We start from the raw sequence: 21,317 nt of genomic DNA on the forward strand, positions 1-21,317 counted from the left end.
TACGATAAATCTCAATATATCCTATCAATAAATCAAATGTAGCAAGTCAATACAATGCAGAATCAATAGTATCAATAAATCTATAAGCAATATCAATATCCATATCCAAAGCATCAATGAATCTAACAATATCTATATCCATTAGAACCATATCAATGTCAATAATCAATAGTATCCATGCTCAATGATCAACAAAGAAATCGATGAAATCGTATGAAATCACATAATACAGTAAATCCAATCAAATCAATAAAGCAAAAATCGATAAAGCAGTAAATCCGTATGCCAATACAGTAAACATGCATTCGATACAATAATATTGAACAAGTACAATCAACTGGCTATTTAGACATTTTTTTTTTTTTTTTAATTTTGTGCGTTATTGTTCAGCAAGTTTACAAAAAAATCTTGTATGAATTCTTGAATGAACTTGCAATGAGCTTCCTCCATCACTGAAATTCTAAATTTTACAAAATAAATTTGTTCACCAAAAATTTATGAGGTTTTTTAAATGTTATAAACCAAATAAGCATTATAAGACTCATTTGAGATATTTTTCTTATTATTTTATTTTTGAGATAATATTTATAATTTTTATTTGATAATTAATTATTTATTAATTTTAAAAAATTTTATATTAAAAAGCTATTGCCTAGAGTAGCTTTTAAAAAATTTCTTTCACCATAGAAGTTTTGTCTTTTTTGATTATTTGCATAGAAAATATAGCAATAATATATTTTTTTTTAGAAATTTCTGTAATTAAAATTTATTTTTTAATTAGAATGTTAAATTAATTTTTTCTTAATAGCTTCAAAATTACTTCTAATCAAACCCGATATGACTTTCGTAAAGGTTCACAAACAGGAGAGGCATCTGACCCAGTCGGATCGGACGTAGGTCCGATTAACTAATTAATTAAGTGGTCCAACGCAAACCTTCCATATGTCGTCACGAATGCTTGTCATGTTAAATGTCGGCAAAAGCTGCAAAGGTTTCGCCGTCCACGAAGTTAAAAGAGTCCAAAAGGAATCACAAATTGAGTGATCGTGTAGAGAACCCGAATCCAACTCCAGCTAAGACCACGGATGCTATTCTCAGTGCTCTGCTTTTCTTCGAATGGCAAATGGGCGCCCTCGCACTTTCGCCCCTGTGCTTTCATTTACTTTGTCTTCGACAGCCGGTTTTCCTTTGTATTAATCTTCGTCAATCCTGTCTAGTACTAATTTCATGCGATTCTTGGCGGTTGCTTACTATTCTATGCGAAGTTGATCCCTTTTGCAGCTCATTCTGCACCTTATTTTATCGTCAACTATTTTCAATTTTGTAGGGCACCCAGCCTGCTCTCTTAACCTTATCGTCCGTAGCTGGGCGTCTAATTTGGGATTTCCTGTACATTAAGGACTTTATAGTTAGTGAAAAGGAAATGGTGGGAAGAGTAAGCAGAAATGTTGAGCAGGTGAGCCCGGAGAGATGCGTCGTATGGACGGAGCCTTCTGGTAAGCATCGGAAGTTGTGGCAACAAGGTATGAAGGTTCCAGTTGTATATTATCTCTGCAAGAATAGCCTTATGGAGCACCCCCATTTCATTGAAGTTCCCTTATCCTCGCCCGAAGGTCTCTACCTAAAAGGTCAGTAGACCAAATTGACGAATCCCATAAAAGCATTTATTTGGGTATCCATTGTAATCATCTGATTAAAGCTATTTGTTTGCTTGTAGATGTGATTAATCGTCTGGTTGTTTTGAGAGGAAATCACATGCCCACCATGTATTCATGGTCTTGCAAGAGGTTTGAGGAAAACCTAGATGGTAAAATTTGACAACAATCTCATTTTAAGGTGATGGGTTGTTGAATTAATTCATTTAAGTGTGATGCAGGAGCTACAGAAATGGATTTGTGTGGCAAGACCTTTCTGAGAATGATCTGATCATACCGGCCCTAGGAAATGATTACATCCTTAAGGGTTCACTGCTCCTTGATCAGGCTTCTGCAGGTAACAAAATGATTTGGAAAATTGCCGTTTAACATCTGTTTAGGGCATCTCCAACCGAAAATCCCATTTTTCACTCCAAAATGCAGTGAAACTAAAAAATGTCATGATTCATCTCCAATAGAACTCCATTTTGCGTCCTCTGCGAAGATATCCGTCTTTCTCCTCTTTCACGCAAATCCCGTAGAGACAGAGAAAAATAGCGTATGTGAACAGTGCGAATAGCGGAAGTTATGCCTTTGGAGTTTGGTTGGAGAAGGCCTTAGTGGTGTGCATCGTGCAACTAGGTTGCCTTGGCTTGTCTGCATTGTAGGGCTAGTCATCTGGTCATTAGGCGACTTGCAACCTACCTGGCAAGCTCCCACTTGTAGATATAAAAATTAAAGAATGCGAGTCCTGATCCGAAAGTGGGGAATGCGAGTACCTCATTTAGGCTGGAAAATAATGTTGGGAATTAGAATGTGATATAATTCAGATCATTGAGAAGAACAAATAAACCAAAGAAACTAAAATACAAAAAAAAAAAAAAATCTATAATTTTTACATGAGTTTGCCCAATTTATAATTAATTCCGGTTTGTACTAGTGCATATTTCATTATGATCATAATGATTAAATTTTATAAGTGAAATTCAATGGCCTCACGTACTCTCTAAGTTTTTAATATCTTACATCAAACCCTAATAACAATGCCTCTTTTATAATGAAAACATAGGACAATCATAATTAAATGTGAAATAACAGAACACCCTTAATGAAGCAAGTCAAAAGTATTGTATACTTTTTGGATGCATGTACTATATTTGTGTACTTCGTAGGACATCACTTAGGCTCTACAAGTTAACAAATAAAAGTTGGAGTCATTATAAAATTGATTATTATCTAGCATATCTATTTCATAGCATGTGATGTGAACAAGAGAACGAAGCATACGGTTGACAGTTATGGATTCAATAGGATATATGTCTTGTTTGAATTCCATATCATATTCGATTATTTGATTTAAACACAATGCACACTTGTTGCATGTTGTAAGGTTTACAACGGTAGAGTCAAAGAGTTTATTGTCTTAGAATTATAAGAAGATATATCACACACTGGCAAGAGAAGAGTTATAAGAGGCATCATATTTTTTATGTGCAAAACTCAAGAATGGAAAAATCATGGAGCTTGACTAGTTGAAATGGTTATATTAGTATATTTCTTCGATTACAATTGATGCTTCTCTTATGATTGGGGAGGTTTTGATGCAATATAGTAGACAAATTATATCATATAGATTTCGTGATGGAAGTTGGAAGAGCCCTTTGGCATGGAAGTTATCTTCAAGAGATTTTTTTGTTGTATGTTCTTCCTTGAGGGGAGATCAGGGACTAAGAAGTCTAATACAGATGTTGGTGCTGACATCAAGTGTCGACCACGTGCATCAGCCTTACAAGGTGATAATGTACATTGACATTGTCGGAGATGACATGCGATGAAATCAGTCGAGATTGTAGTCAAGCGATAATGGTAAGGAAACTGAAGTTGAGCAAGGAAGTTAAATGGTCGTAGTCTGGCGATGATGTTTGACCGTAGTCGGGTGATAGTGGTTAGAAGGCTGCATTCAGGTAATGGTGGTCAGAGTATCGTAATCGGTTACAGTGGTTAAAGAGCCGTAGACTGACGATATTTGTTGAAGGACCGTATTTTGGCGAGGTGGTCGGAGGGCTATAGTTGAGTGATAGTGGTTGAAGGATCATAGTTGGGTGAAGATGCTCATGTGACAATGGTTAAATGATTGTAATTAAGAGACGATAGATAGATGATTATAAACAGGCGAGGGTGGTTGAAGGATCGTAGTTGAGCGAGGGTGACTATAGGACCTGATTCAAACTACAGTGGTCAGAGCACCAGAGGTAGACGATGATGGTGGGAGGATATGAGTTTGGCGATGGTGATCGGTAGGCTATAGTTAGGCGATGCTAGTCAAAGGGCCATATTCAGGTGATAGTAGTTAGAGGACCATATTTCAGCAAGAGTGGTAAAGAGATGGTGGTCGGGCGACTATAGTCAAATGATAGTGGTCAAAAGATTATAATCGGATGACAGCGGTCGAAGAGCCATAGTTAGATGCTGAGGATTGTAGTTTGACAATGATGACTATTGGAGGATCGTAGTCGATGGTTGGTGGGTGCAGGTTCAACAATGATGATTTGATGGGGATGTGGTTTGGTGATGGTGGTCCATTGGTGATGGTATGACGACGGTGTTGATTTGGAAATATTTTCAAATCTAGATTAGCCTTAATTTGGAAGGCTTTGATGGCTCTTTATGTAATTAATTAGAGAGTTGATTGTTTTCCTGATTAAGTTGATTTGATAGGAGATTTGATTGATGCATTAATTAGGGGATTTGATTATTGCATAAATTGGGAGATTTATTTGACATGATTAGATTATGCCATATTGTAGCATTAATTAAAGTTTCCTTTGTAGCTTTGTTTCAAATCTTTAAATAAGGCTTGAGGGCTATTGTATTGTATGCATGAGATGAAGAGCCAAATTGTAATCCCTATTGTTCTCTAATATAGTGAAATCATCATCCCCTCCCCTTGGATGTAGGCAAGTTTTCTGGACCACGTAAATCGCCATGTTTTTTATGTTGTGTGATTTATGATTTATTATTTCTACTGTGTATTGCACAACAATTGGTATCAAAGCTGAATTTCAGTGGGATTTTCAGTGGTGGTTTGAAAAATGGGAGAAAATCTCTAAGACGTGATCTAGTCAGATTGAGTAAGCAAATGCTGTTGATTTTTATTTTGGATTTTTATTGAGTCGAATTGGTGCGATTCCGATGTCATTAGACATCTGCAATTTGGTGGAGGCTATAAGATATTGTGGAGTCATGGATACATTCACCTCAATGGTAGAGAAGACAGCGATCCATCAGGTGGTTATACATTCCGTCAAAATTGATGTGACGAAATTTGATGGCAAAGGAAACTTTGACATGTGTTGATGTGAGGTGATGGATGCACCGTGCTCTTTGAATCTAGAGGATGTTCTAGAGAGCAATGAACGTCCTGAGGAGATTTCAAAGAGAGATTGACTGAAGATGAATCAGAATGCTTGTGGCTTGATCGGAAATTTCCTATCTCAGGAGATTAAGTATTAGGTGATGATGTAGACTTCTTCCATGAAGTTGTGAAATTTTTTGGAGAATAAGTATATGACGAAGAGCTTGGAGAATCATCTCCATATGAAACGCAAATTCTATAGGTTTCAGATAAAATATTGGGTTACAATTTATGAGCATTTAAATGACTTTACAAAGCTATTGACATATCTTTTGAATTTGGATAAGGATGTTGGAGATGAAGGCAAGGTGCTCATTCTGTTAAATTCGCTCCCAGATGAGTACGAAAACTTCACGATGACACTCATTCATGGGAAGGAGGTCTTAAACTATGGTGAGGTGACTACTGCATTGTTGAATCATGAGTTCTGGCGTCGAGACAAGCAACATGCAGAGATGGATTTGGTTGAGGCTCTCACACTCCAACAAGAAAGATTTGAAAAGCAGAAGAATAAAAAGAGCGGTAGAAGCAAATAGGGCAAGTCTCGTAGGCACAGTCTTCGGAAGAATCAATGTGCTTTATGTTTGGAGCTTGTTCATTAGAAGAAAGATTGCCCGAAGCTGAAGGAGAAGGGAAAGAGAGTTTCCACGGAGGCTAATGCAAACCTTAGCTTGGAAGAGCGTGATGAAGACTTAGATGTATCACTATCTGCAGCTTCACAGAGTTTGTATTCAGACGGTTCATGTTGAATTTTGGATATTGGTGCTACCTATGTTGCACCGATACACCTATTTATGAAGGCGTGCTGTATCCGATACACCGATGCACAGATACGCCTCCGATACATCACTAATACGTGTCGGATACGCCAAAGCCGTATCCAATTAAAATACTATTTAATTTTAAAAAGACACACGTATCCGATATGCGTGTTCGTTAAAAAATAAGAAGAAACCTAAAAAAAGATGCGTCGTATTTACTTCCGCGACTGCGAGCAAGGTTTTCTCATTTCCGAGATGGATTTGAGTTTCTTGATGATATGGGAATATTAGAAATTACTAATCTTTCACTTCATGAGCTTGAATTAGAAGCTATGATATTTATTGAAGATGATACAAAAGTTCAAAGACAAACCACTGAAGAAGCTAATCATATCATTCCTTTTATTTAATGGTTGAAATTTCATGTGCTAGACAATTTATGTTTATGCTTTTATTGTTGTACTAAACATTTAATGCTTACTTATATTTTGATATTATAAGCTACAAGGCTACAAATGATGTTGTTGTCATTTTTGTTTTGTAATTTTAAATTTTATGCTTTGATTGCTTTCTTAATTTTTATGTATAATTTATATAAATTATAATGCCGTGTCCGCGTCGTACCCGTAGGTCCCGTATTCTGTATTTTTAAGAATTGATGTGTCCCGTATTCGTATCGTGTCGTACCCGTGTCGTCGTATCCATATCGGTGCAACATAGGGTACCTATCACATTTATCCCTCTAGAAAGTAGTTTTCTACATATAGGGAGCTTGATAGATGTGTTCAAACCATGAGAAATGATCAGGCTTGTCATACAGTTGGTGTAGGGAGCATCTTCATGAAAATGTTTGATGGTATTGTAAGAGAGCTGACTAATGTAAGACTTGTTCTACATATCAGAAAGAATTTGTTGTCTGTTGGGGCTTTAGATACTAAAGACTACAAGGTAGTCATTAAGGCAGGAGTTTTGAAGATATATCATGCAACAACAACAACAACAAGCCTTTATCCCACTATATGAGGCGAGAGCAAAACTAAGAATGCTCAAGAAAGTTGGATCCATTCGGGAATACATCAAGGATTTGACTAGTTTAGTCCTCAATATTCTCGACATGTTCGGTAAAGATGCTCTCTTCAACGTCATGGATGGTCTTCAAGCATGGGCCAAGACTGAACTAGGAGGCTTGGAGTACAATATCTTGCTTCTGCCATTATCACCACAGAGAGCCTAATTGATTAAACCAAGGACTCCGAGCCAAAAGAAAAGAAAACTATCCATGCTAAAGTGGGGGAGACAAAGGGCCACATAAGGAGGAATCTCACTACACCTCCCCAGCTTGGGGGAAAGAAAAAGGGAAGTTCAAAGACAACAAGAGCAAGCCATATAATAGATGCTTTCTTTGTGGAGGACCTCACTGGATAAGGGAATGCCCTCAAAAGAAGACCCTAAATTCTTTTCTAGCAAGTCATCAGGAGGTGGCAGAAGCTGAGGTTGGAGATACTATGGCACAAGTGGGATCCATGCAACTGCTGAATGGGATACCGTCAATGCCAAATCTCAAAGCCCAAGGACCACTCTTTGTAAAGATGAGCTTTGAAGGAAAGAATACCAGTGCTATGGTAGGCACTGGTTAGCACTTGTGCCTCACACAACTTCATCTCCATGGAAGAAGCAAGGAGGCTAGGGCTAAAATCAATGGGAGAAGGAGGCTCCATTAAAGCAGTAAATTCAGCAGCAAGGCCCATACATGGTATAGCCGGAGGAGTTAGGGCCACTATCGGTGCATGGTCAGGAACTCTAGACTTCTCCATCATTCTAATGGATGACTTCAAGATTGTCTTGGGACTGGAATTCTTGGACCAGATAAAGGGTTTCCAATATTCTATGCCAACGACATGTTAATCATGGAAGAGAAGAAAGCTTGTATGGTGCCAACAAAAAGGGCCATCAAGCAATAGGAGAAGATACTATCAGCCATACAATTCAAAAAAGGTGTCATGCGAGATGAGGAAAGCTATTTGGCCATTCTTCATGATATTGATGAAGAGGAGAAACCCCAAGAAGACATGCCAAGGGAAATAGTGATGGTACTTGAAGAGTTCAAAGATGTTGCTCCAACAAAATTACCAAAAGAGCTACCACCTTGAAGGGAGATGAATCATAAGATTGAGTTGGAGTCAGGATAAAGCCACCAGCTATGGGAGCATACCGTATGGCACTGCCAGAGTTGGCTGAACTTTGCAAGAAACTAATGGAGTTTTTTGGTGCAGGGTTCATTCGACTAATTAAAGTTCCATTTGGTGCTCCAGTCCTATTCCAAAAGAAGAAGGATGGTTCCTTGTGCATGTGTATAGACTATCGGGCTTTGAACAAGATAACCAAAAAGAATAAATATCCTATTTCTCTCATCTCCGACCTCTTTGATCAATTGGGAGATGCCAAATATTTCTCCAAACTAGACTTAAGATCGGGTTACTACCAAGTGCGTATAGCAGAGGGGAATGAGCCAAAGACAACATGTGTTACCAGATATGGGTCCTATAATTTTTTGGTTATTCCCTTTGGGTTAACCAATGCCCCTGCAACATTCTACACTTTGATGAATAAGCTTTTTCACCCATGTATGAATCAGTTCATGGTCGTGTACTTAGATGATATAGTGATCTACAATAAGACACTCAGAGATCATATTGACATCTAAAACAAGTGTTCAAAGTACTAAGAGACAACAAATTATATATCAAGAAGGAAAAGTGCTCATTTGCCAAATAAGTGGTGACATTCTTGGGACACTGGATAAAAGATGGCAAACTCATGATGGAGAATGAAAAGATACAGGCCATTCAAAGTTGGGAGTCACCCTCCAAAGTAAGTGAGCTAAGGTCCTTTCTAGGACTTGTAAATTACTATCAACGATTCATAAAAGGCTACTCTGTAAGGGCTGCTTCACTAACAGATCTACTAAAAAAGAGCAAAACATGGGAATGGGATACAAAGTGTCAAGAAGCATTCGAAGATATCAAGAAAACCATCGGTCAAGAGCCAGTAGTTAGCCTCCGAGATCATACAATGGCTTATGAGGATGCTTTTGACTATACTATAGGAGTACTCATGTAAGGACATCTCATCGCCTATGAAAGTAGGAAGCTTAATGAGATAGAAAAAAGATACATTGTTCAAGAAAAGGAGATGACAATCTTCATACATTGCTTAGAGTCTAGAGGTACTACCTACTGTGGTGAAAATTCAAGATCATGATTGATAATATTGCCATAAGCTACTTTCACACTCAAAAGAAACTAAATCCCAAGCAAGCATGATGGCAAGACTTCCTTGTAGAGTTCGACTATATCCTTGAATATAAGCCAAGGAAGGCTAATGTAGTCGCCGATGCACTAATCAGGAAAACAAGTATAGCTAGCATTTCACATGTCCCTAGATTACTAATGAACAAAATAAAGAAGGGATTGATGAAAGATCTGCAGGCTCAAAGTATTCGCACTCTTATAAAAGAAGGGTGTACTAGAAGATTTTGGGAGGAAGAAGGCATTCTCTACACCAAAATTCATTGAATCTATGTTCCAAGACGGGGAAATCTAAGAAGGGTAATGCTAAAAGAGTCATGTTTCACTTTTGGGGGGACGTCATGGTACAAAGAGAACTCTAGCCCTCCTAAAGTCCAAGTACTACTGGTCAGGGATGATGGATGTACTAGAAGAATATGTACGGACTTGTCTCATTTTCCAATAAGATAAGATAGTTCAACATAGCTAGGGGGATTGTTGGAGCCACTACCAATCCCACAAAGACCATGGGAAAGCATCTTGTTGGATTTCATCTCTTGCCTACCAAAATTATAAGGATATGGGAGCATATTGGTTGTGGTGGATAGGTTCAATAAATATGCAATCTTCGTAGCAACCCCCATGGATTGTACTGAAGAAGCAGCAGCAAGACTTTTCCTACATAATGTAATAAAACTATGGGGAGCACCAAGGAGCATCATTAGTGATAAAGACTCTTGCTTCGTTTGGAGATTTTGGACATAGCTATTCAAGATGTTGGGATCAGATTTGAATTTCTCAAAAAGTTTTCATCCCCATAGCGATGGGCAAACTGATAGGATCAATGCACTCTTGGATCTTTACGTAAGGCATTATGTGAGTGCAAATCAATAAAATTGGGCAAAACTTCTTTATATGGAGAAATTATTATGTGCGGACGCTGGACGAAGAGAATCGTCCGGATTTGCTGTGCTTTTGTTGCCCTTTTGCTGTTCTTTTGCAAAAGAGTAGTAAAATGACAGTAAATATTCAATTATGAATGCATTTTTACTGTTTTTTTGCAAAAGCGCAACAAATATTCAACTATTTAATAAATATTAAATTTTGGTTGCCCTTTTACTGCCATTTTGTAAAAGAACAGTAAAAAAACAGCAAATCCTGACAGTTCTCTCTGTCCGGTGTCTGCATAGAATAATTAGTCCTTTATGTGACACAATTTTCTTACAATTTACAACAAAGTGAGGCCAGTAACAAGTGTCTTTTTGAGATTATCATAGGGAAACAACCTGCGACACCTCTCATCCTTTCCACTAGTTATGAAGGAGAAAGCCCAACAATGTACAAATTTGCTAGGTCATGGAATGAGCAAAGAGAGTAAGCTCGTGCCTCACTTCATAAAGCATCAAAGAGGATAAATAAGTGGACAGACATGAGAAGAAGACGTGGAGTTTAAGGAAGGAGATCTTGTTTTTGTTAAGCAACTACCACAACAATTCAAGACTCTTTGAAAAGTACACAAAGGACTAGTGAGGAAATATGAAGGGACATTTGAAATAATCAAGCAAGTAGGAAAAGTCTCCTACAAGCTTAACCTTCCTCCTAAACTAAGATTCACCCAGTCTTTCATGTGAGCATGTTGAGGCCTTACCATGAAGATCAGGATGATCCATCAAGAGGAATATCCAAGCGAGCTCGAACCACAATAATCACTTCCTTTGATAAAAATGTAGAAGAAATACTATTAGATCGAGTAATCCGCCGATGAGGGGCCCCAAATTATAAGGAATACTTCATTAAGTGGAAGGGCTTGTCATATAGCGAAGCTAGCTGGGAACATGAAGACACTCTGTGGCAATTCAAGGACAAGATCCAGCAGTACCATATGGAAGGCACGATGAGGGCATCACGAGCTTAAATGGAGGAGAGTGTCACACCTTGCCATCTTAAGGAGGTTAACCCAAAGACCAAGACCTATAAAACTCTAGAAGCTTCTCACAAGTTTTAGATCGTGCTAGAATGGAGGAGCTTCAAGAGAACTCAAGATAATCTAGAATATTCTAGGCAATCTTGTATGAACTAGTGTAATAAACTAGAATAGTATGGAATAATCTAGAAGCAAGATGTTCTCATGAATGTTCTCTAGGGTTATGGGGGATTATAAATGGAGGTCCCCACCCCTCATTTGGGATCATTCAAAGTTTTCCAAGTTCTTAAGTCTTGTAAAGCTTCCTTTCTCACTAAAGCATTACTTTCCTTTCCACTTTTCTTCTCCAAGTGTCCAAGTGTTCTTATCCTTGTGTTGTGAAAGTTATGTTGCTTAGCATTGGTTTTGAGTGCTTAAGGTCGCATGAGTAACTATGATAAGGTCATTGCGTGACACTAAGCTTTCAATCAATTGATCAACGTGAGCTGCGTATTATTTAAAATCTAAATTAGATATCTATTCTCAGGTTCAAAAAAATGTTGAGGACTTTTAAGCTACAAATCCGAGCATCTGTGTGTGTTGTTTGAATCATATTAAGAATAACAGCTGTAACAGTGAATTCTTGGTTGCTGTAAACCCATTCAACAATGCTTAGGTCTCTGAAGACCCAGGTATGAATGTATGGGTTACTTGAAACCTTGATAATGATGTCGTGGTTGCTAATACCTCAGCGGATTGCAAACAAGATGGTAATATTCAAGTTGCCACAATTCTTGCCAAATGCGTGTATTATATGAAACCTAGGCATAAATTTCTGGGTTTTATCTATCCTCATAATCCTCATTTACAAAGTAGGGCAACTTTTTGTCAAAATTTAGAAACATGGCATTTATCATGAAAAATTTAATCTACAGGTTTTAAAAAGAAATCCTTTTTTGATTGGAAGATCTCTTTATTTTCTTTTTCTTATTCAGATGGCCATAACAAGAGTAACATTAGCCTGGGGGTGCAGAAAAATACCTCTCTTAGACAGAATGACCGTTCACTATATTCAAAAAATGAAGAAGCTTCCTCCTCTTTATCTTCTGTCACTAGTATGAGACAAATGAAGCCACTTACTCCAACACCCCTGGCTTCTCCTCATCAACAAGGAGACGATAAGTCCCTGCCTTCAGATCAGAACTCAACCCCTGTGATAGGCTCCTCAAGCTCAGGAGAATGTATGGATCTCATGCCAAGTGGGGCTCTAGCTGTTTCAAACATGGTTGATGACGGAGGAGGAAAGAAGCCATTTGAGCCAAGCACTCAAACTACTTTGGTCTCAACAGATAATGCATTGCCTGATACCAATTTCAATGAGATCCAGCTGAAAGATGTGCAAGCTAATGATGGCATGAGAGAGGAAATCCCTGAAATTCCAGTGTCATGGAATGCTGGGATGGGCACCTTGGTGTCTCTTATCCGTGCAGAAGTGGAAAAATTGGATAATTTCAAGGTAATTGATGAGAAGGAACTTCAATCAAATGTGAAGATCAAGAGGACAAATGCACTCTTGCAGCTAATTTCATGTGGCTCAATCTTGAAAAAAATCAACATATCATAGTGTTTGTCACAATGCACAATATGAGGTTATTTTGCAGGAAGTTATCGTCGTTCTTAGAACCCATTGGTGAGCTCAAGTGTGATAAAGCTTTGCGACGGATGAAAAGGTTTCCTTCAACTCGTCACTGGCTAAAAATTGTATTATGCTTGAGGGAGAAGAAGAAACATAGCCAACCATCGGCCGCACTTCTGCAATCACTATAGGTAGTTTACATTCCTATTTGGAAAATAAATTAGAAGCTTTATTCTTTTAAAAGAAAAATATGAACAGAATATGAGATTATGAAGTACGAATGCCGTAACTTAAGAAATCCAAACACCTTAACCTCTTTGTTTAAAATGCGTAGCACTTATACTCAATAACGTAAAAATTTTATAGATTTTGCTTCAGTATTTAGTCATGAAAGCCTTTTGCTCCATTTGGTCTCAAAGTAATTTTATATAGCCTATAGCACGTTGAGGCATACTAGCTTAACATCAATGGACGGTGAAGGATGTGATAATAGCGTTGAATATATAGCCTTCCTCCTAAAACAATGCTTCCTAAAATAAATCTTTCTGAAGTAATTATTCTCTATATCTTGATATTCATTTGGCTTTATTTGCTTTGATTTGATTTTATTTGATTAGATTTTTAAGTTGGTCTTTTCTAGTAAGTTTTATGCCAAACTAGACTTCCTCTGTATAAATACGTGCAGAAATAAGCTGTAATAGAGCAAGAGAAAGCTCTAAAATCATTAATTTCTTTTCTATGCTCCAAAATTATATTCTATGTTGTTCTCCAAACTCAGACTACAATACAAAAGTTTTCTCAACCCTGTAAATTGTCATTTCTTATGCTTGACTTTTTGAAGTTCAGGCGGGCTTAGACTTCATTTGAGGTAGATTTTTTACTGCTTCTTAAAGCAGCTTTTTTATAAAAATTTACTAGAAAGTTGCTTTAAGAAGAAGTAAGAAAGCCGTCTCTAACAAAGCCTTAATGTTGTCAATTATATCTATTTATTTTCTTTGCCATCATTCCTATTTTCCATATATGAGATTATTCCACTAAGTTTTTGGAGCCTTGGCATGCTTTATGCTTATAATAAACACATTGTAAAATAATTATTAATGCTTTCTGTTTATTATTAAAATCAGATTCCTATTGCTATGTTCATATTATTCTGTCGGATGAGTGTGCTTTAATTTGATGCAGCATCAGGACAAATGCTAAGGTCAATATCACAAATTAAGGCACTATATCAAAATTTGGGATATTTATCATGCATAATTCTCAATACAATCTTATGGATGACCCAAAAACTCTTTAGAATCATAGGAGAATAATTAAAAAGCTTAATTTAAAGCCCCTTAATAGATAAGTGGGACATGCAAGTTAGAAAGCAAAAAATTTACAAATTATTTGATTTTAGGATCACTTTATTTGACTTATTGGTCAATATGAATTTTCATGTTTTTAAAGGCTTTAACTTTTATTTTATTTCTCTTTTTTTTTTGTATTAGGATAGGTCATCAATCTTGCTAATATTGTTTTAGAAGCTCCTGAAGTTTTTCAAAATTCTAATGGCAAAAAATGACCTATAAATAGGACTTTGCTTTGTAGTTTTGGATTCATTGAATAAAAATTATTTTTTGCTTATGCAAATTTCATGTGGAGCGGTGCAATGGTTGCTCTACTCTTTGATAAAGCTTGATGGTTGATTTCTTAAGGTTTTGGTGAGCCATTAGTTATCTTTTCTCACCCTTATTTCTCTTCTTTCTCGATACAATCACCATTGCCTTGACATAACCTCAAACTTAACTTTCATCTACCCCAAAACAAATCTAACTCTTCAAAATTTTCTCAAATATTTTCTGACATCTCTCATAATCTTTGACGGCTTTAACTTCCAATAACTCTAAGCTATCCCAGTCAAAAGCCCCTTATAGGGAAATAATTTTTTATTGTAGTTGGACTAAAAATATGACAACTCCTTAATCATTGATCTAACATTTATAAACATATCATCATTAATTTTTTAACATCCCAAATTTTTGATATATAGTTCTTCGTTTTTCTCTAAAAAAAATTGCCCATTGATGGCTTATAAGCATCCTCAGCGATAAAATTTGTCCAAATTTTAAAATATCTATTTAATACTAGTTTGAATTGATTTAGGTCCCTTGGGTCCTAAGTTTGATCAATTGAAGGCTATTTGTTGCAATTCTAGCCTGTTTTGGTCTGCTGGCCTTTAGTTTGGCCAATGCAAGCATTGCTGAGCCTAAAACTCTTGGTGATACACTAAAAATTGTTCTATTTTTAACAATACTTCCAAAATAAGTGTTTTTAAATACAAATATAATCTCCTAAGATTTTTCTTTCTTTTTGGTTTTATTTATTTATTTTTTTCATTTTCTTTTTCTTACCAAATTAGGTTGATGAATTAAGTAGGTCGATTTAGTGTAGTTATGATGAACTAATGATATGGAGCGACTAGATTGGAGCTGACCACTTTCAATTTTGTCTTTTAATACAATGGGATTGTTCAAGGTCTTCTCCTCTTGAATGAAATGTGGTGGGCAGGGGCGGAACCGCCATATGTGCTAATGCTTACATGTTAATGACTAATTTTGATGTCTTTACAAATATAACCCTTAATGATGAAAGGAGTTTGAGTAAGAGTAGGATAGGGAGATGATTGATAGCGAGGTTGCCATTGCTGGGTAAACAAGATGGCTGCGGCCCATTCAAGTCACTTGTGGTCATAAAGTGACATTCGATAGGAGGCATGGAGGGCTCCTAACATTGGAGAGCGGTTGGAAATCCCTCTTCTGTGTCAGATCTTCACAGAGGAATGTCAGGAAGCTAATATAATGGGGAGCCCATGATGATAATGGTTTGTGGGAGTTGGTCCAAGGCTGTGGCGGGCCACCACCTTAAAATGCTCTTTTGATGAAGAGAGGTGGATCTTTGTTTATGTACTACCATTAATTTGACAAGCAAGAGGTTTTTGATAGTGAGGCAGCCCGACGATGCTAGAGTGAGGGGTGAGAGCGGCAAATGGGTTGGAATCTTGTGCAGTAGACATTTGCTTCAACATTCAGGGTGGCAAGAAAGGGCACCAACCTTGCAGAGTGTCCCCATGCAGTGCGTCTGTTTTATGAGGAAGACAATTTGCAGGTTGTTTGGCCTGCTCTGGACCTTGATCGTGTGGGCTAGTTGTACTACTTGGATCGGTTAGGCTAGTTTATGACTAATTTGATCGATTCAAGCTCCTTAGTTCCATTGTTCGAGAGATTAAACTCTATTTTGGTGCTGGTTTGGCCAGTTTAGGCCTGAAGTGTGCCGGTTTGGTTTGTAATAGGCTCTGCCTATTTATTAGAGGGAAGTCCAAACACGATACAGAGTCATCTTTCTTTCAGCGAACTTGCAGGACAGTTATTTTGCTATAATTCTTAACAAGAGAATATAAAGGCTTGCTGTTTTGATCTGAAATATTTGCATTCGAAAACAATCAATTTCATAGTTCTAATCATATGCTCTGGCGTGGAATACTTTCTCTGAAGTTATACATATATGCAATTATTATAATTTTGTTGATAAGCAATGGGTTCGCCCCTTAGTATAAGGGTAAATAGTATCAAGCAAGTTGTGTTTGGCTCAAATTTTAAATATTTTTTCCCTTAAATTTGACCGAAATCGTTTCAAAATGGATTAATTTCAGTTGACTTAAAATGAATTCTAATTTTCTCAAAATTATTAATATATAACTCACACAATTGGTTTCCAGTAAGCCACTTCAGGCTTTCCTTGAAATTTGATTTTTGGACTAGATTCACATGCCAATATTGAATCGATTCAAAGTTCAAGTTCTACTGATGTGGTGCATCTTAAATATAGTATGTCTTAGGAATAATATATTCTTTAATATCTTTTGTACCTGTTTTTTAAGAAATTTCTAAAAAATTCTATTGCTATCGTATACCTAAAACTATTATAGGAGGAAGATAGATATATCATATATGAAATATTTTTGGAATTACGGTATTTTATTATTATTTATTCTTTTAAGTTGTTTGCATCTCCTTTTCAATGATTATCTATATCAATGAATATCAAAGCTTAGGCTCATGAAGAATGACGTTGTACTGTTCACCAGCAACTAAATAGCGGAAGTTTTACCATTCAGCTGGAGCTCATGATCGACACCATTCATGCGTTTGAAGTTCAATTAGAGAAGGCCTTAGGAATTGTTTGGGGTAGTTTTCTGATTGCTTGATATGATTTTTAAATTGCTATCGTATTTGTATTTACTCATTAGTTTTTTTTTTTGGTGTTTTCTCAAATTTTTAAAAATTTATAGTGAGAAACTGAATTTTATAATCAGATCTGTTAAAGAATTGTAAGAAAATTATTATTTAAATTTGAAAAAAAAATATTTATAATAATTTTATTTTATTTTTCCTCATGATAACTTCACAACTACTTTTATAGAAAAACCTAAGCAAATAGTCCAAATGCTGTTCCATGAGGTTGACGCAAGCAAAAGCTTACATCCAAGCAAAATTAAAAGGTAACGAGCTTCCCACGTCCGTTATGTTTAACAAAAAATCGCATTGCTTTTTAAAAAGCAGATGCATTATTCAAATTGCCAAAGGGGAAGTCATTCATCACTCTCCTACTATATATGAAAGGTACTAAGTTGGATACTATAAGTAGATTGCAGGCAAGCTTTCCATCGTTTGCAAAGCATCAGTGATCGCTATGTAATCTCCTGATCAATATTATTTATTCATGGACCACTCATAAAGTTTGTTGGATTGATCCAATTAAATCTGCTTTAATTAGGCCTTCGATTAATAGAAATAAATAATGATTAGGAAAAAGGCTTGTTTTCTCCAAAACATTCCAAGCAATGTTTAATTTGAGTTTCTTCAATTTGTTTTCTGTCATTCCGAGAGTTGTTTCTTGATTCAGTATGAAATAATAACCTTTTACATTACTCAACCTCGTTAGTGAGGCCGGTTCGCCACCAAAGCCGATTCGCCTCCAAAGATCAGGATGGGACAATGAGGCCGATTCACCACCGAGGCCGATTCGCCACCGAAGAGCAGGACGGGATGAAGAGATGACTAGTTGAACCCGTCGGACCATGGATGGCCTTCGACTTGGCTTCTTCCGGCACTGGAATCTACGGACTGCTAGAAGCCTGTCTTCAACACCTGAAATATGTTCATGATTCAAGAAAAACAGGAGACTATCCAAAAAACATATTCTTATGATTATCAACTCTCAAAAACCACTTTTATTAAATCTACAAGAGACTATATATATATATACACACAAAAGAATGACATACCACGGCAATACGAATGATAGACAGAAGAAGGCTATACGAAAGATCGAGCTACACTGTCCACCACATATTAATACAATTTATTTTTGGAGACACTCCAATGTCAGTTAGCACAACAAACTTTATGATGAATTCAATTAATAAACATTATCATTTTTTTCCTCAAATGAAATAAAACTATATCTTGTAATTGTTCCAATATCCGATATAGATTGGAGAAGTGATAGCATATGCGTAAATAAGCTTAATCTTAAACAACATTAATTCCGAGGGCAAGACCAACTACAACTCTTTCATATGTATTTACTCCATTATTTCAACCAGCTACAGTGAATATTAATGAATCAAATGTAGATGGACGTTCCCTAATGAAGGAGAAATTATTGTGTGCAGAGTCCAGACATAACTCTATAAGTCCGGATTCCAATAAAATGCTGACACATAAATATTTAATATTTATATTATTTTTCTTATGACCTAACAACCATACTCGATCCAGACACTCGTATTACCTTTTTTTAAAAAAGAAATATACGAAAGCACCCAAATATTTAAGGTTTTGGTGGGCAGAATATTTCATTTTATCTGCTGAGAAAAAAATGAGAAACAGGCGAAGAAGATGAAAAATGGTTTGGAGGACATTTCATTCTCCGAGGAAATGAAAAGCTATATGCAAAATATTTAGAAAGACTTACTGTAGCCAACATGGGAGAAAAATTAGGGTTATTATAGGTAAATTTTAAACTCTTCTCAAGTTTTAATGTATTTCCTATAAATATATAGTTTTTTAGGGTTTAGGATGTATTCAATTTTTATATGCCAATGTTAGCCACCATGAACACTGCTTACTACCCCTAAACACTACTTCCAACTCATGGTTATCACCCACCATAATTTACGTACTATCATCGATAGCCGCCTGGCACCCTCGGCTACCACTACTTTCAACAGCCATCTCCCACCATCCTTGGCCACCTTCATCCTTTTCAATGCATTTGAAATTGTATATACACAATGACTTAATAGAGAAAAACATAGTATTTTTCATAATATATCTCAAATACATAGCTGTGAAAATGCTTAAAAAGTTTTCAAATGAACGATTATATTGTTTGGTTGCCACATATCTTGTGTCATATAAATACTCAGCAATACACAGTAATATCCAATGACTTAAAAGATAATAGTATTTCCCATATAATTTCTCAAATATGTAGCTGTGAAAAGACTTAAAAGGTTTTCAAATAAATAAATACAACAATGTCTAGTTGTTATAAGTTTTTATCATAGAAATACACAATAATACACATCAATATACAATGTCTTAACAAAGAAAAAAAATATTTCCCTCAAAATTTCTAAAATACACTGATGTGAAAATGCTTAAAAAGTTTTCAAATAAGCAATCACAACAATGTATGGGTGCCACATATTTTGTATGATAGAAATACTCACTAATACATAGCAATACCAATAACTTAACAGAGAAATAATAGCATTTCTCATAAAATTTCTCAAATACATAGCTATGAAAAAACTTATAAAGGTTTTAAAATAACAAACACAATACTTTCTGGTTGCCATAAGCTTGTATTATGGAAATACACAATAAGTTTTTGTAATGCTAAGATTGTTTCAACAAAATATTTTTTAAGATGATATTGAGTTGAATTTTGGAGGAGTGTTCCTAATATAGTACTAAAATATAACTTATATTAATTTAATTATCCAATACATAATGTCTAATTAAATTCGTGTTCTAAATGATCATAGTAGAATAAGCGTAGAACATGATGATGACTTTTTTAGATTCTACATGATTAGATCACATCAAAGTTTATGTAAATTCATAATTGAATAAGCGTAGAATATTGAGTTAATAGGATATTTTATGTTTAGATTTTTAGGGCTTTAACCAAACTATAAGAGTTTCATGCTAGTAAACACTTGACAATCTCCCTTTGGACATTTTGCTCTTGCATAATATAGCTATGGCTATAAGAAATACCATGAATTTAAGAGCTTACATTTATCTATTCTATATATTTTTAATTTGTTGTTGTTACAAAAAAAAAAAAAAAGAAAAAGATAGTGATAGCCAACTATGAGCAAAAAGAGGTAAAAAGAATGAGAGTTTTAAATTAGAAAGATTAGTTGTTTGGCGATGTATTAAGCTCCTATCATAAACACAATCATTGAATTATTCTATATATGAGAGATTTTGGTGCATATATATTAGATGCCATTACAAGTAAAAAATTAAAGGAAAACTTCAAGGATAGAAAAATATCTAAGGATAGAAATAATCAACTTTCTCTATTAGGGATTTCAATTAAATAAGTTATAGTCATTTTAATTCAAAATGAAGTTGGGGTGTATTAATAGACAAATACATCATTTAATAATAAATTTAAAGAGAAATCATCTCCCATTTATCATATTTCTATTTAATTAGGATTAAATTTGAATTTTTGTTCTATATGATACATTTTTTTGGTACTAGGATTTTTAGCGAGGAAATCAAGAAGTTTATTTTTCCCTAAGTTTTCACATAACCTCTTTTCTCAATAATTAAGCCTAGCCTTTGCTCTCTCTAATCAAGCCACTAAGTCTCTTTAGCATTACTTCATATACCCAATCTTAATCTCCATCATGAGAAGCATAAGGAGAGGGATTTGATTCCTAGTGCAAAAAGGCTATATATAGAAGGCCAAGGCTAAGAAAGGAGAATGCAAGAAAAAAAATTGAGATTCAAAAGATTAATTTTCTACTTAATAGGGTTACATTTCATTACCATAAATGTTAGATTATTTGTATCAAGATTTAATTATCAAATAAAGAAATTTAATTTTTAGTCTAAATTCTCTCTCTCCATTAGCAAGTGTAGCAACCCTTCTCTTTGATTGACCTTTCTTTAAAACATATAGGAGGATTTATTCCAAGTGCAAAAAGGCTACAAAAAGAAGATGACAAAATTAAACAAAGGAAGGAGGCAAAAAAGCAAGGGTGAAATTGAAAGAAGAGAAAAAGTGGCTCAAGGAGCTTTCATAAAGTGTGAGAATTCACATAAATTTGATTTTGTCTAATGCTTAATAATTTGATTATTCAATTTTCAAATTATTCCATTAACTCTCCTTATGTGCATTATTTCTCTATTCAATATCAATCGATCTTCTAATTTCATAAGTCATACACTTTGCATAGTTTAATCTTATGAATACCTATTTATAAAGAATCATCATAAAATGTACTTCATGAGTAATTTTAATATAGCAACTTAAAGTGCATAATTTTAACTTAAAAAAAAAAGAGGCATCACTTTAATTCCTGAAATTACTTCTAAACATTCTAGATTAAA

The 21,317-nt window shown here is 35.4% G+C and overlaps 1 protein-coding gene across 3 annotated transcripts; it reads left to right on the top strand.

The window, feature by feature from the left end:
* The first annotated feature begins 980 nt into the window (after window positions 1–980).
* On the top strand, window positions 981–13,438 carry LOC110099910. 3 transcript variants are annotated; one of them, XM_028693683.1, is made up of 5 exons: window positions 981–1,190; window positions 1,328–1,628; window positions 1,718–1,787; window positions 1,886–1,992; window positions 11,996–13,438. In XM_028693683.1, the coding sequence occupies exons 1-5, from the start codon at window positions 1,086–1,088 to the stop codon at window positions 12,622–12,624; spliced, it is 1,212 nt and encodes a 403-aa protein (XP_028549516.1). In that variant the 5' UTR covers window positions 981–1,085; the 3' UTR covers window positions 12,625–13,438. The 3 variants fall into 3 exon arrangements, with proteins under 3 accessions (XP_028549516.1, XP_020682880.1, XP_028549517.1); XM_020827221.2 differs by having other exon boundaries at window positions 984–1,190; window positions 1,877–1,992; XM_028693684.1 differs by having other exon boundaries at window positions 1,053–1,242; window positions 1,877–1,992.
* Window positions 13,439–21,317: the final 7,879 nt, after the last annotated feature.

Source organism: Dendrobium catenatum, unplaced genomic scaffold (genome assembly GCF_001605985.2).
Source record: "Dendrobium catenatum unplaced genomic scaffold, ASM160598v2 fragScaff_scaffold_334, whole genome shotgun sequence".
Classification (NCBI taxonomy): domain Eukaryota; kingdom Viridiplantae; phylum Streptophyta; class Magnoliopsida; order Asparagales; family Orchidaceae; genus Dendrobium; species Dendrobium catenatum.

Excerpts from the sequence above, each read along its gene's own strand:
- LOC110099910 (XM_020827221.2), top strand. The coding sequence starts at position 1,086 with ATGCTATTCTCAGTGCTCTGCTTTTCTTCGAATGGCAAATGGGCGCCC. Across the intron at positions 1,629-1,717 it reads CGAAGGTCTCTACCTAAAAG|ATGTGATTAATCGTCTGGTT; the intron begins GTCAGTAGACCA and ends GTTTGCTTGTAG. Across the intron at positions 1,788-1,876 it reads TATTCATGGTCTTGCAAGAG|GAGCTACAGAAATGGATTTG; the intron begins GTTTGAGGAAAA and ends AGTGTGATGCAG.